The 15874-nt window shown below is 40.6% G+C and overlaps 2 protein-coding genes across 2 annotated transcripts; both read left to right on the top strand.

Annotated features, from left to right (window-relative positions):
* Nucleotides 1-1091: 1091 nt before the first annotated feature.
* nt5dc3 (5'-nucleotidase domain containing 3) lies at nucleotides 1092-11607 on the top strand. The gene is given in 15 exon segments (XM_082540634.1): nucleotides 1092-1521; nucleotides 2525-2709; nucleotides 3161-3235; nucleotides 3330-3385; nucleotides 3492-3582; nucleotides 4589-4726; nucleotides 5539-5599; nucleotides 5761-5863; nucleotides 6502-6603; nucleotides 6747-6828; nucleotides 6927-7013; nucleotides 9936-10076; nucleotides 10206-10270; nucleotides 10378-10603; nucleotides 10605-11607. Coding segments are annotated over 15 exon segments (1743 nt in total). The 5' UTR covers nucleotides 1092-1229; the 3' UTR covers nucleotides 10644-11607.
* On the top strand, nucleotides 10730-15512 carry parietopsin (the record flags this gene model as incomplete). Its single annotated transcript, XM_082538082.1, has 5 exons — nucleotides 10730-10757; nucleotides 12006-12431; nucleotides 13951-14279; nucleotides 14429-14674; nucleotides 14810-15512. 5 exons carry the CDS (start codon nucleotides 10730-10732, stop codon nucleotides 14963-14965), a joined length of 1185 nt encoding a protein of 394 aa, XP_082394208.1. The 3' UTR covers nucleotides 14966-15512.
* Nucleotides 15513-15874: the final 362 nt, after the last annotated feature.

Genomic DNA, 15874 nt, shown 5'->3' with positions numbered 1-15874 from the left:
GCCTTCTCTCCACCTCTGCATAGGAGGTGAAAGTTTTAGTAGCGTTTGCATGCATATGTGCATGTCATACTTTCAGTCTGTAAACACGATAGTGCCAAAGGTTTTGAATGAATTATGATAAAACTTTGTAGGGGTGTAGATGATGTCATGTTCACAATCCATTAAAATGTAGCTCACATCCACCAAGGTCTTCAAGGTCAGCTTAAGAATTAATTTATCAAAAATCATCCTGTCATGTCACATTTTACCTCTGACCTCTCCCTCAAGATCAGTAGATTATTCCGGAGGTCAAATTGATATAGAGCTACTGCAGTTGTTAGTTGGTTAGATATACGGGGCAGCAAGGTGGCATGGTGGTGGCACTGTTGCCTCGCAGCAAGCCTGAGTTCATTTCCACCATCAGGCCGGGGCCTTTCTGTGTGGAGTTTGCTTATTCTCCACGTGTTTGCGTGGGTTCTCTCCGGGTACTGCAACACACGTACACACCTGCTAAGTAGTGTTGACGGTGAGTATTACACCAACTCATCTTGACAATGCTGTACAAGCATACAGCGAATGAGTGCTGATCTTTATCCACTAAGCGGCACTATTTAGCTACTGACTTAAAATATACACCTTATAGTAAACACAAATGATAGAAAAAACACTGGTGCAAGTTTCTCCCACGAATGTGCATATTATTCTACTGCTTGCTCATTCTGTTTACATGTTTATGTGGGCAGCGGAACAAACAGAAGCTAAAAGACACACAACTCTTTCTGATAATCCTCGTCCCAAAAGGATAGATAGATAGATAGATAGATAGATAGATAGATAGATAGATAGATAGATAGATAGATAGATAGATAGATTGATTGATTTGATTCAGCATTCAGTCTTTTATTGCTCTCATATTTTATTGGATTTCTACTCTCTAATAACACATTTACTACGTGTTGGCTACCTGTGATCCCAAATGATGGAAGGGCAGTAAGGAGCAAGCATAAAGTATTAGAAATATGCATCTTATATGCATTTATAAATATATTCAGGCTATGGGAGGCACTGAACGTCAAACGCACGAGCTCCTGATTGGCTGGCTGGTCGTAACCTTACCAAACAGGGAAGTGACGTAAGAGCAACTACACAGCGACAGTTTCTGTTTTTGCCGAGGGAGCCCGTTGCCGCATGCAGTCGGCTGGGGAGTACACCGCAACCTCCGCACGGTCCGCCACGCTCTGAACAAAGCTATGGCGCCCTGGTCTTTGCCGCTCTGTTCTCTTCTGAAACACACGGACTGTCTGCAGAAGGCCAATATTTTTTGTAATGTCGTACAGGGGTTACACCACCACTACCATCCGGTAAGGTCTCGGTTATGGAAACGGAATTTCAGAGCGGTGTCCCAGGGAGTTGGTCAGCTACTCTCCCACGAGCCCAGAGCCGGAAAGTGCGCAGCATCTGTTTGTAGCAGCTCCTTAGACGGTCAGAACACGACAGAGAGGCTGTGGTCTGTTTACGATGAGACCAAAAGACAAACTGGAGGTAAGGTCACTGTTCACAGTGAGGCGGCTCCTCATTAATAATTACAGCCCTGCCCTAAATACAAAGCTGCTGTTTCTTTATAACTCTGTCATGGCTTGTGTTTCCTGCTGACTAACTACATCTCGCCATTGCTCTATATTAATAGCTTCTCAGACAGCAGACTCTAAATGTGGAAAATAGGTTGTACCTGTAACTTGATTTATTTGTGTATCACTGATGCTAACAAATCCCCAATGTCTACATTTCGGAACCTTAAAACCTGCATGTTTTTATTTATTGCATTACTGATTAATGATCTTTTTTAAAGGTCAGAATTTGTTGGGAAGTTGACATTGAAGGGTTAAATCAACGCTGTGCTGATGTTTGACTGAGGTGTTCTTTTACACACCTTTTGTCCACTCCTGAATGAGAGTAACCTTGGGAGTTGGTGTGATTAGCACTGTTGCCTCACAGCAAGAAGCTTCCCGGTTTCCTCCACATGTTTTAGCTTCCTTCCACATTCCAAAGACATTCATGTCAGGTGAGTTGGTGACTCTAAACTGGCCATGGATGTGCGATAGATAAAATATTTTAGGTGCATAGAATCAAGAGCTGTATGAATGCATCCCCCCCCCCCCCCTTTTCTAATGTATTAGTTTTTACATGTTTGTCCCAATTACATATTTTCAGATCCTCAAAAACTTATATTCACTTCTTCCGATTACTATAAATGATTTTAATAATGCTATAAATAAAATAGACGTGACAGTCAATGTAGGCAATATACTTATTAATTATAGATGAAATATATACAATAATGCAAGAATTTATTATAAATATTTTTTAAAAACACAGATGTTAATAATTGCTGTACATGTGTCTGTGCAAAGTTTTGCTGAGATTGGCCCACTTGTTAAGAAAGAGGTAGGATATATACAGATACATTCCTCATCTGTATTATTGTTTATATTTCTGAATTCAAATAAGCTGAAGAAAGCTCTTGTGTTTTTATTTTTCTTCTCAGATCTGATCTCCGTTATAACTGCCAACTCTGTCGACCCAGACACTATTTTTGCCAACAATGAGATGAGTCTGCGAGACATAGAGATCTACGGGTTCGACTACGACTACACTCTGGCATTCTACTCCAGCCATCTCCACACTCTCATCTTCAACATAGCACGGGACATCCTCGTCACTAACCACCGGGTGTGTGTTGTGAATGATTCTACAACCTGACACTACTGATTAAGTCACCCCTCCGCTCCACCATAACTGGTTGCCCACACATGGCCACCCATCCCTGAGCCCGGTTCTGTCCGGCTTCTTCCTTTGAAAAGGGAGTTTTTTTCTTTCCACTGTCACCAAATGCTTACTCGTATGGGTCATCTGATTGTTTGGGTTTAGGGTCTTTACCAAACAATCCAAAGCGTCTTGAGGCGGTGGTTGTTGTGCATTGGCTAAAAACAAAGCAAGTTAATTTATGTAACATATTCTTAAAGGTTGTCAGTGTGCTAAGGTCTAAAAGAAGCTACAACCCTGTTTAAGCTCCATGTGCAAAAGTACATTTACCTTTGTGGGTAATTTATGTTGCTCATTGGTTTTAAGTAAACCTAATGCTTTTCTTGTCACTAAATGTAAACCTTTGTTTTTTTTAAAGTATCCAGAGGGCCTGCGAAAGTACGAATACATTCCAAGTTTTGCTGTAAGAGGACTTCACTATGACGTCCAAAAGGTGAGAGTGGAGCTTCCATTGTCTTAAACTGTTTAGACAATCTAAGAACGATGTGAGGACCATCGGTATGATGATTATATTTAATCATTTTTAGGCATTACTGATGAAGATAGATGCTTTTCACTATATCCAGTTGGGAACTGTATACAGGTATGTGTGCACTTTGTTAATTCCATGTCTGAGTAGTGACCATTTATATGACGATACAAATGACATGCTGTTTAGGAATTTACATTGTTTAATGTTTTTGATTCAGAGGTCTTCATCCAGTTCCTGACGAAGAAGTAATTGCCATGTATGAAGGCTGCCATGTTCCTCTGGAGATCATGAGTGACTTCTATGGCAAGGTGATCAGCACTTCCACACTGTCATGTCTCCACACAGATACTGTAACAAACATAATAATTATGATAATGACTAGGGCTGGGCTATATCATACCGTTCACGGTAATACCGGTATAATGTTGGGCAATGATAGGAAAATGAAATATCGCGACAGAATATGGGTAAAACGGGCATGCGCCGTGCCTTTGCTTACATATGAACATGGCGGCGACGCAGAATGAGAAGAGCGAAAGCGGATCGTTGAATGAAACGGATGAACCAGAATTGGTTTGTAAAAATGCTGCAACTTCAGTGGTGTGGAACTGGTTTGGCTTTCATCCGTCAGATACACAACAAAACACTATTTTTGGTAGAGCATGCTAGCGGGCCGTCGTTATTACCGTGTTTTTTGGAAAATACGGCACACTTAAAATCAATCCTTTGATTTTTCTGAAAATCGACAGGGCCCCTTATAATCCCGTGTACCTTGTTTATGAATTCTGGTTGTGTTTACTGACCTCGAAATGATTTTATGTCGTACACGGCGCTCGAGAGTCTGTCAAATGTTTCAGTACGACTTTGCTAAGCTACAAAGCCGCACAGCTTGATGGATTGTCGGAGCATTACGGTTATCGTAGGCAGGAGCCTCGCGGAGTGATACGTACTGTGCTTCAACATAATATTACCGTATTGTATGTGTATAACCTCTTTTTAAGTTTTGTGGATATTATACATGGTTATGCTGAGGATATGTCGGCCAGTTTTCACTGGAAATGCCTTTTGGTTAAACTGTCAGCAAGGAATTTGCATTTGCACTGTTAATTTTTTATATAACTTTAATGCACTTAAAACAGCTGCTTGTTTAAGTGAAAATACATTGATGGGTTTTTTTTGCAATTATAAAGTTGAGGAGTTGTAAAGTGTTTTGTCTAGTGTCAATTATATCATCAGTTATATCGTTATCGCAGATTTTCAAATGTATATCGTGATAAATATTTTTGGTCATATCGCCCTGCTCTAATAATGCAGAGTTCACATGGCCATACGATGAAACAGTTCATGGACATATTCTCCCTGCCTGAGATGACCCTTCTGTCGTGTGTCAACGACTTCTTCATGAGGCACAACATCGACTATGAGCCAGTCCATCTCTACAAAGATGTAAAGGTCAGCTGTCTTGTTATCGCTGTACCTTGTTTTAATGCAATGATTTAACAGCACTCTCTTTTTCCTGATTGGATCTCGAAAAAGGCCAGTGTGTGTGTGATGAGAATAAATCCAGCCACATGTTCATGACTGTAACTGTATTTACATGTTTCCAGGGAGCGCTGTGGTACTCCAGCCATTCGGTTCCATCTTATATTTAGATCTGAAAAGCAATGTCTAATTTTAGTCAAGCATGCTCGCTTGCAGCCATGTGCGTCTGTTCTCTGGTGGCTCCACGACTTCACAGGGAGACCGGCGAAAAATCTGATCTGCGTTCTCCCTTTGAGGCCAACTGTCATGGTGGGCTTCTCAGTTCTGTGTCACACTGTAGGGTATTTGTCAGATCGCTGTCTTTAAAAAGTTCTCACACTGACTCTCTGTTCCGCTAATGCTTCTCATGTTTGCTCAAGGACACCCCCTTCCTCCTTTTTTTAATTACTTTCAAGCCCATTTTATTATTTTTTTACTTCTTTTGTGCATCAAACAATCTTTGTATATGTTAAACATCCTAAGTTTTCCCTGAGGGGATCAGGATTTCAGGGGAAAGTTTACTCGCACACTCATTGATTCAAACACTTTCTCAGTGTGTCACCAAAGAAACTAAACTCTGGGGCTTTCTTTCTTGATATTCATTTGTATTCACAGATGCACTTGCTTTGTGCTTCTAAGTCAACTGTTTATATTCACAGCAAAGTTGCTATTGGACCTGAATGTTAACATAGCGTCGCTGAAGTTATAACTTGTGGCTAAGGGCTGTTTACTTTTCTTCACAGGAAGCTATTAGAGATGTTCATGTCAAGGGCATAATGTACCGAGCTGTGGAGGCGGATATTGGTAATTTTACTTTGATTTATATTACTTAGTTTGAACTAATGAAAGAAACGATATGGCCACATCTGAATAGTTGCCAAGAAATAAAAACACAATTTAGGCTTAATGAAGCTGTGATTTACAATTAAAAGCATAGGGTTTCTTTTCCCCCTCTCTCTTTTCAGAGAAGTACATTTGCTATGGTGAGCAAAGCCACGCTGTGCTGAAGAAGCTGTCAGCGCAAGGAAAAAAGATGTTCCTCATTACCAATAGCCCTTTTGACTTTGTGTAAGTGAGAGCAAACAGAGTGCAAGTATTTGTTGACGTGATTAATTAAAAATGTCGTGTATTGGTGTACTAATGTTTAATTGGTGCCGCTTTATAATGCCCCAAGTTTTATGGATGGGCAAACACACATCAGCAGGCTGGTGTTTGTAATTCATTGTAAATCATTCACTGTGAAGCCTTTTGAAGTGTCTTTTTTTCCAGAAATATAACAAGCTTGTGCGTATCCAACCTCGAAAGGTTGAAAAATCACTGAAATTATGTCTTTGATATAATATTTTGTTACACTGAGTTATCAGGATGGGCCTGATGTGTGCTACAATGTGCACGATCTCGTGTTTTTATTAATGTCGTAATTGGAAGAATGGGCTTCATAACTGTGTTAGTAAATGTGTAAATGTTAAAATGAGATGTTGATATTTTAATTAACAGGCAATCTAAGTTGTGCCCAGCTGGGTTTGGATTTGACTGTCCTCCATTTTTATGAATTAACAGGTGGACCAATTTGCAAGTTTAACTGAGTTTACGCTAGCCTAGTGCTGCATTGACATGCTAACCCTAAGCTTAGTGATATTGCACCCTCATAACGAGCTCTAAGGCGTTGCTGACAAAGTAAAAAGCGGAATCTTTGTTTGCTGCAGGGATCGAGGAATGAACTTCATCGTAGGAAAAGACTGGAGGGACTTGTTTGATGTTGTCATTGTTCAAGCTGATAAACCTAGTTTCTTTAATGACAGGAGGAAGTAAGTAATATGCTTCTCATACTATCTTCATGTTATGTTTTAGGGCACTTAAATAACACATGCCAGTGTGGCTACATTGTGTTGATCGTTGTATAAAAATGTGCATCGCTTTACTAAATATCCAATTTGCCGTTTTGTTTTAGACCTTTCAGGCGAGTGACAGACAAAGGTGTGCTGCTGTGGGACAGAATTCACAGGCTGGAAAAAGGGCAGATCTATAAACAGGTACTGTGCTCATTTAACAATTCTAATAAATCCCACTGGATACACTGCATGATGAAACAAATGGTTAATCTTTCTTTCTGTATGACTTTGGTATTCAGGGAAACCTTTATGAATTCCTCAGGCTGACCGGCTGGAGAGGATCCAAAGTACTCTACTTTGGAGATCACATCTACAGCGACTTGGCAGTAAGTTGCATATTTATAACAAAGCATTAAAACTACACCAAGGCCTGCAGTGTTAAAAATTATTGTACTATGAATACAAACAAAGAGTGGAACCCCGCTTTGACCATGCAGTGCTTTGATAATGCTCCATTTAGTGTGTTTTCCCAGAACTCAAAGGTCTCAGGCTGGATTATTCTTTACAACAATCTAAGTCTTACCTGTTCTGGAAGAAGACAACAGGGTTTGAAATATACAACTAAATGCACTGAAGCCTAGTTACTTAGACGCTGCATTGGGTTTGGCTGATAAATTAAAGGGAGACTTTTTAATAAGAGCACAGCATCAGGTCAGTTAAACTTTGGGGTATTGATCTGGTCAGTTAAGTAGCAGAGGGGGTTGTTAATAGGTTTTAGTTGCTTTCATGTTAATTACATTAACAACAGGTGCACTAGTGGAGCAACAATAAATCTACCCCCAAAACAGGAATGGTATTACAGGTGGAGGCCACAGAGATTTTTTTCCCTCCTCATATTTTCTGTCTGTTTTTCACTAGTTTTGCAGTAGTCCCACTCCTCCTCCTCCTGCTCCTCCTCCTCCTCCAAGTCCTCCAGTCATACATGCAATTTCCATAAGGTTTACTGTGTCTCCCAGCACAGTCTCAGGAGCATGGAGGAGATTCCAGGAGACAGGCAGTTACTCTAAGAGGGCCAGACAGGGCTGTAGATCTGTTTTTGCACAAAAGAGCAGATACAGAGGAACAGGATGAGAATGCCAGAGCTGCAAAATGACCTCCAGCAAGCCATTGGTGTGAATCTGACCAGACAAGTAGAAACAGACTCCATGAGAGTGGCTTGAGGACTCAATTGGCATTTGCCATAGAATACCAGAAGGGCACCCTGTGCTTTTCACAGATGAGGTTCACCCTGAGCACCTGACAGACATAAAAGGGTCTGGTTTGGGCTTTATAATTGTGGAGAACGTTATGCTGCCTCTAATATTGTTCGGCATGACTGGTTTGGTGGTGGGTCAGTGAGGTCTGGGGAGGTATATCCATTGAGGCAGGGACAGATCTCTACAGGCTAGCCGACGGCACCATGATTCCCATTAGCTATCAGGATGAAATCCCTGGACCCATTGTGAGAACCTACTCTGATGCAGTGGGTGCTGGGTTCCTCCTGGTACATGACAATGCCTCATGTGTGAGAGTATGCAGGCATTTCCTGGAGGATTACATAATTGATACCACTGACTGACCTCAATGTTCAGCTGATCTGAATCCAGCAGAACACCTCTGGGACATTATGTTTTAGTCCATCCAACGCAGCCAGATTGAACGTTAACTGTCCAGGAGTTCAGTAATGCCCTTGTTCAGATCTGGGAGATTCCCCAACCGTTGTCTCATTAGAAGCATGGCCCAATGTTGTCAGGCATGCATGTAACCACATGGGCACCATACAAACTACTGAGTGTAGATTGATCATTTTGATTTTCATCAAATGATCTGGCTTCCTTTCATTCCTAACACATTACACAGTAGGTATCAGTACAGATATCCAGTAGGATTTTTTCCCCCCATTGACATTTGATGTGTTTTTAAAGTGATCACTTAAGTTTGTATGACACACCTGCTGTAAAGATAGATAGATAGAACTTTATTAATCCCTCGGGTAGGTTCCTCCGGGAAATTCACTCATGAGTAGCACAGCACATCACCACCTCTTATCTTTTCATGCCTGTAACTCAGGAACTGGCAACAGCTTGGACAAAGCAGGTTACATATATGTATAAACTTGATTAGCAGTAAAAGCTGATTATGAGAGGTAGATTTTATATCGTTGGCATGATGCCTTGCAGGTGGCAGGCAGCCAGGAGTCAGTTATGTCGTCTTGCTTGTTTAGAGAGATGGAAGCTGGTATTTTGTAGTTTACACTAGTCACAGCTTACACTCAGGCTGTCTGGCTGTGGAATGACCTCATTGCTGCAAGTGGGCACAGAGTAGAAACATTTCTGAGTTTCCTCTTTTTAATTACTCAAGTCCAAAACATGTTCCCGCTTTGGATGTGTTGCAGATGGCATTTTCAGAGGTCATGTTCCTCTTAACTAGCAGATGAAATTGTTATAGTTTAGTTCTGGTTATCTGTCTTTACTTAGACATACTACCGTAAGTACTGAAACACTGTGTGTTCTGTGTTTATTATTGTTTAATCAGAATCAGAATCGTGTTTATTGGCCAAATATGTGCAGACACATACAGGGAATTTGGTTCCGGTAGATGGTGGCTCTCAAGCACAAGCACAGCAATGTAACACACACACACACACACACACACACACACACACACACACACACACACACACACACACACACACACAAAGCTGTGTAAACCAACTATAAATAACTAATCTAAACTTATATACATAAAATACAGAAATGAAATGAGGTGGAATGAATACTACAGAATGTACATAAGGTGCAGTTTCAGTCTGGCAGTGGGAGCAGTGTGACAGGTCAACTGTTAAGAAGGGAGATGGCGAGGGGAAAGAAACTTTTCCTATGTCGGGTGGTCCAGGTCTGCAGGCTTCTGTACCGTCTGCCAGAGGGCAGCAGATCAAAAAGTCTGTGTGCAGGGTGTGAGGGGTCTGTGATGATTTTCCCTGCCCGTTTCCTGGTTCTTGAGAGGTACAGATCCTGGATGGAGGGCAAGGGGGCACCGATGATCCTTTCTGCTGCCCGTACAGTCCGCTGCAGTCTGCTCCTGTCCTGTTTAGTGGCTGCACCATACCAGACAGTGATGGAGGAGCACACGACAGACTCAAATGATTTATTTCCTCCATACCCTGTGCTAAAGATTCACGGCTCAAGCCCCAGACTGAAGGAGTATATTTCTAAATTATTGGCCTATCATGATCATGAAGATGGATCTACTGATCTTTTGTTCAACAGGATCTAACACTGAAACATGGCTGGAGGACGGGTGCCATCATTCCTGAGCTGAGGAAGGAGATTAAGATCATGAATACACCAGAGTACGTCCACATGATGACCTGGTTACAGTCACTGACTGGACTTATTGAACAGATGCAGGTCAGAAACCTAGTATATCATCCCTCCTCTTAGTCTTTTATTTGTATTATTATTGTTATTGTACTTTATAAACTTTAATTTCATTCTTAAAGTTTTTTTGGTTCACATTTATGCACTGCTCTCTAACAGGTGCACAGGGATCCAACGTCTCGAGCTGTGGTCGAGGAGTGGATCAAAGAAAGAGAAGCCATGAAGTAATAACAAAATGTTTTATTTATCTAAAACCATTTTGGATAATTTTTAGAGATATTGTGGAATCGATCTAACCATATCTCGATGGTTGTGTTTTCATATATTACAGGCCTCATACCAAGGACATCTTCAATGCTCAGTTTGGAAGTCTCTTTCGAACATACCACAACCCCACTTACTTCTCACGCCGACTCTCGCGCTTCGCTGACATCTACATGGCCTCCATCAGCTGCCTGCTCAACTACGACTTCCAGCACACCTTTTTCCCTCGCCGTACTCCTCTGCAGCACGAAGCCTCCTACTGGCCCGAGCACGGTTCTGCCGGTTTAGGTGCCTCCTCTCCAGCTCCACAGGACCAAAGCAGAGTGTGATTAGCAACAGAAAACCACCGTAAAAAGCAAAACGCAGAGGCTGAATGATCTCAATCATTCGTTCATTTATTTAATTTTATTTTCTTCAGCATGCCACATTTTGAAGTGAGCTCCAATGGTGACAGTTGATGTAAACTGTTTATGAAATTTGTGCTTTAAATTAGTAATTTATGTCCTTGTAAAACAACAAGTCTTAAGATGAGTAGTTTATGTTTGACAGAATTGTTTAATTAAACGAATAGATGATTTTATGCAGTACAAACAACAGGGGGCAGTCACGCACCGTTTTAGTTTTCTCCTATTTCGAGCTGTGAATTGCACACAAATCATCTATGCCTTTTATGTCCTTTGCATCTGTGGGTGTAATGGATATTTACAGTTACATTACAGACTGCGTTGCCTTAATCCCTTTGTTTACGTTACTGCAGTATTTACTTTTTGCAACACCCTGATATAACTTTGTTGCAATTAGCTTTTTCAGAAAAACATTTGCCAGCCACAATCTCCGTTGATATCATTATTTGCTGCACATTGTCAAGCAAACTGCACTTTGATGTTCTGAGACGTTTAATAGTTTTAGGAGTTCTCACACAGCACAGCCTGTATGTGTCATTTTAGCACGTGAGAAATGTTCAATTTTCTCAGGAGAAAAAAAAAATTGAACATCATCGCTATATTTAGCATGAATGTTGCTTTTTGATGTGTGAAGGAAGCTGCGTTTTGGGTTTGTTAGGTTTGACACTTTTGTAGGAGATGAGTAAAATGTTTTGTGCTGTAACCGTGGCTATATTTTATTTATATATATATATATATGCTGGAGTTTTTAAAAAAGGAATATCAAAGGGAAAATTACAGTGGCCACAACCATGACCTCATAGTCTTGGTCTGTAGTTTAAATGATGTGTTTATGAAGTGTTTACTTACGGTCTATTTCATTATTTATTAAACTGGAAATGGCCTGATCCTAACCCAGTGATTATGTCGTCATTTAAAAGGGCATGATCTGATCTGCCGACTTAATTAGCACGTATGTGTTCACTGAATGAGTAATCCATTCATTCTTTGCTTATGTTATTGGTATTATTACCTATACAAACAACAAAAGGTTTCATAGTTGAAATTTAATTTTCAGGACTAATTGCACCGGTGTTAATAACCACTCGAGTTTCTAATTACAGTTATAGCAGAGGGTTTATTGGGATTAATCCCCCACCCAAATCGTGTTACTGACTAATTTACCGTATTGCATCTGGGGCTTTAACTGTTAGGCAGGTGCAGGCTCTGGGATCTTAGAAAGAAAAAAAAAAAAAGCCTAGTGCTTTGACAGGGATCAAAAATGATCAAACCAATGATATTGGCTCCTGAGCTGAGGAGAGAGTATCTGGGGGTTCAGTCCCTGACCTCATAGATGCTTCATTAAGGCTGGATAGTTTGGGCACCATGGACACTAACAGCACACCTCTGAGCTCCAGCTCTCCATTCCCTTCCATCCAAACTGAGGTGGTGACCGTACCACCAACCATCTTCCCTCATGTGGGCTACAGCATCCTTTCTTTCCTCATGTTCATCAACACGGTGCTATCAGTGTTTAACAACAGTGTGGTCATAGCCGTGATGCTGAGGAATTCGGCTCTCCTACAGCCAATGAACGTTTTGATCCTCAGCCTCGCTGTGTCTGACCTCATGATAGGCCTTTGTGGCTCCCTGGTGGTCACCATCACAAACTACCAAGGCTCCTATTTTATTGGACACACAGCCTGTGTGCTCCAGGGATTTTCAGTCAATTACTTTGGTAAGTTTAGTTGTTATATGCGGTGTTTTTGTATGTGTGTGTTTCTGGAGTTCAGACTTTCTGTCTGTCTTACTGCCTTTGCTCCATAAAATCACATTATATTCTACCATTCTTATGCAGGTGACACTCAGTTGTATCTATCATTTTACTCTGATGATGTAAATTCTGTTCTCAAACTAATGAGCTGCATTGATTGCCGTATGCCTTGAAACTTTTTACAACTGGACAGGGACAAGACAGAAATACTTGTAGTTTCTTATTTATTATCCCTGTCTCTGAAACACAGTGAGCAGTGAGCTGAGTCAGGGACCTTGGCATTATTTTGGACAGTGATCTCAGTTTTGATAATTACTCATTTAACCAGAACTGCTTTCTAGCACTCAAAAATATATTAAAAGTTGGAAAATTCTTATCTCAAACTGACTTTGAGAAACTGGTTCATGCTGTCATATCAAGGATGTTCGAATATTATAACGCTGTGTTTTCAGGACACTCCAAATCATCAGTAGAATTACTTCAACTCATTAAAAACGCAGCAACCAGAATTCTTAAAGGTATGAAGGACAATGATACCCCACTATTGAAGGCACTGCACTGGCTCCCAGTACAGCATGGAATTACCTTTTAAATCTTTTTAATAGATCACAAAGCTCTTAATGGTTTGAACACCCCCAGTACATCTCTGACTTGCTCACTGTTTATGACCGAGTCAGACCTCTCTGGTGATCAGGTGTAGATCTTGACGTTCCTAGAATCAGATCCAAATATGCTGATGGTGCTTCTTTTAGATACTGTTGTCCTGCTCTTTGGAACAAGCTGCCTGCTGACCTGAGATCAGTTACATCTGTGGCAACATTCAAAAATAGACTCAAAACCTTTTTTGTTCAAACAGACCTACACACAGAGGTTTATATGTTTGTTTCTTCTGTTAAGCACATTGAGTTTACACATAATAAAATGTAGTGTATGAATCCAGTTGCCACTGTCATTCTGTCACAGTGAGACATACTAATTAAAATTACTAATGCTTTAGATTTCAGTGCCAAATCACAACAACAGTTGCCCAGGGAGCTTCATATTATAAGGTAAAGACCCTTACAATAATCGAGAGAAAATTATCCTTGTAAGCAAGCATTTAACAGTGGAAAGGAAAAACTCAATTTTAACAGGAAGAAACCTCCAGAAGAACCAGACTTAGGGAGGAGCCTGAAAGCTGAAGGCTCTGCTTCCCATTCTGCTTTTAAATATCCTGGGAACCAAGAAACATTAGAAAATCTTACATTTTTGGAGCATCTTTTTTAGCATTTCAAGAAATGACTTTTGTTTCTTTTGTGTTTTATGAATGTTTTCTTTGCATGTAGAGTTTAGTCACGTGTCAGATTTATCAGATATCTTCTTCATGACACCCGAGCATACTCAAAAATCATTGGAGTTGATAACTCTATAAAAGAAAAGAAATCCGAGTATGCCTTGAACTGTCTAAATGTCAGTTATGTTTTCTTGTTGTTGTCTTGTCTAGGTTTGGTGTCTCTCTGCACTCTTACTCTTCTTGCCTATGAGCGATACAATGTGGTATGCAAGCCAAAAGCTGGTTTAAAGATGAAGATGCGGAGAAGCATCTTTGGCTTGCTGTTTGTCTGGATCTTCTGCTTGTTTTGGGCTGTGGCGCCATTATTTGGCTGGAGCTCCTACGGACCTGAGGGGGTCCAGACATCCTGCTCACTGGCCTGGGAAGAGAGATCATGGAGCAACTACAGCTATCTCATTTTCTACACACTCCTCTGCTTCATTATTCCAGTTGCAATCATCATCTACTGCTACTTTAAACTGCTGAAATCCATGAATAAGGTGGGTGTGTAATAGCTTTTGCTTATTCATTACACCATTTAAGCAACATTTAAAATTCATGCATCTATCTATGTTTGCTTGCAGTCTACCGCATGCATAGTAAAACAAGTAATTAGCTTTTAATGTGGCCCAACGTTGCTCTCTTCTAGCTGAACAGGAGTGTGGAGCTACAAGGTGGGCGTTCCAGCCAGAAAGAGAATGATCATGCCATCAGTATGGTGTTGGCTATGGTAGTAGCATTTTTTGCCTGCTGGCTGCCCTACACAGCATTGTCATTGGTGGTAGTTATAGATCCAGAGCTGCACATTCCTCCTCTAGTTGCCACCATGCCAATGTACTTTGCCAAGACGAGTCCAATCTACAACCCCATCATCTACTTCCTTTCCAACAAACAGGTAAAAGCACACAGGTACTGTAGAACTGAGATAAAATCTTGATTGTGAACAAAGATTGAAGAAACACTGTTTGTGAAATTATTGCTCATATTTCCTGACAGTTCTTGTTCTTGGTTGTTGTTTTTTTCCTATCAGTTCCGTGATTGTGCTCTGGAGGTGCTGTCTTGTGGCCGTTACATTCCTCATGGGTCCACCAGTGTCAGCATCCGCATGCACTCTGTGAACAAGGGGAGCTGGCTGTCCTCCTTTGGCAGAAGCGTCAACACACACAGCAAGGTGTTGCCTCTGTGACAAAAAAAAGCTGTCATGGTTGTCAGCGTTCACTGGTGCCTCATCAAGAAGACAGACCAGGACACCTACAGACTCGAGTCTGTCACAGAGGTACCAACGTTGTTAGAGAACAGAATCAGCTCAGAGGCTGACAGGGATATTCAGAAGGTTGGACAAAAAAACGGGAAACTTCACCACAATAAAATGCTGTAATGCAACCCAATACCATGTAAATGTTGTGTTATTTTTTTGTTTTAAATGTATTTTCCTGACTAGAATATTATATTGCGTGGTTATTTTGTAGTCTCTTCTTTTGATCTGTAACATTTTACTAACAAAACCAGTGATGATTTTTACTTATGAATTGAAGGAGATATATAACAAACAGAAATACACTACATAAAAAATGTATGTGGTTTTCAATTTCTTTCCATTTTTAAACACACTAGGATGGTTAAACACACCCAGATTGCAGAGAAAGACTGCGGGAAACTGAAATCCTAGACTTTTTTTCTTTTCTTTTTTTTGCATAAATTTAATGCAGTGGCTCTTTTTCTACTCATTTTACTCATATAAGACGTCATTTCCTATTTTTCTTCCTAATATTGTTGAACTGTTGGGTAATGAATTGTTAATTCATGCATATAGTAGACTGTGTGACCCTTTTTTACATTAGGAGGACTGTTCTGGGAATAGGTGATCTGTTTTTATGGAAACTATACAGCACACCATCCTCCTGTGTGATAGCATTATGCAACAACAACAAAAAAATTTGAATTAAAGTCAACAGTAGCCAGCTCCGTGGTCTAATCAATACTGACAGCTTGGTCAAATAATTTTATTTGTTTTTGGATTATGCAATAAGTCCTTCCTTTTCCCAACTCTCACACTTTCCAAACGTCTGCTGCACAAAAACATTGCTCCGGCATT

Source organism: Aulonocara stuartgranti (genome assembly GCF_965226115.1).
Source record: "Aulonocara stuartgranti genome assembly, chromosome: 7".
In the NCBI taxonomy this organism is placed as follows: domain Eukaryota; kingdom Metazoa; phylum Chordata; class Actinopteri; order Cichliformes; family Cichlidae; genus Aulonocara; species Aulonocara stuartgranti.
This window is presented reverse-complemented; position numbering and strand designations above follow the sequence as displayed.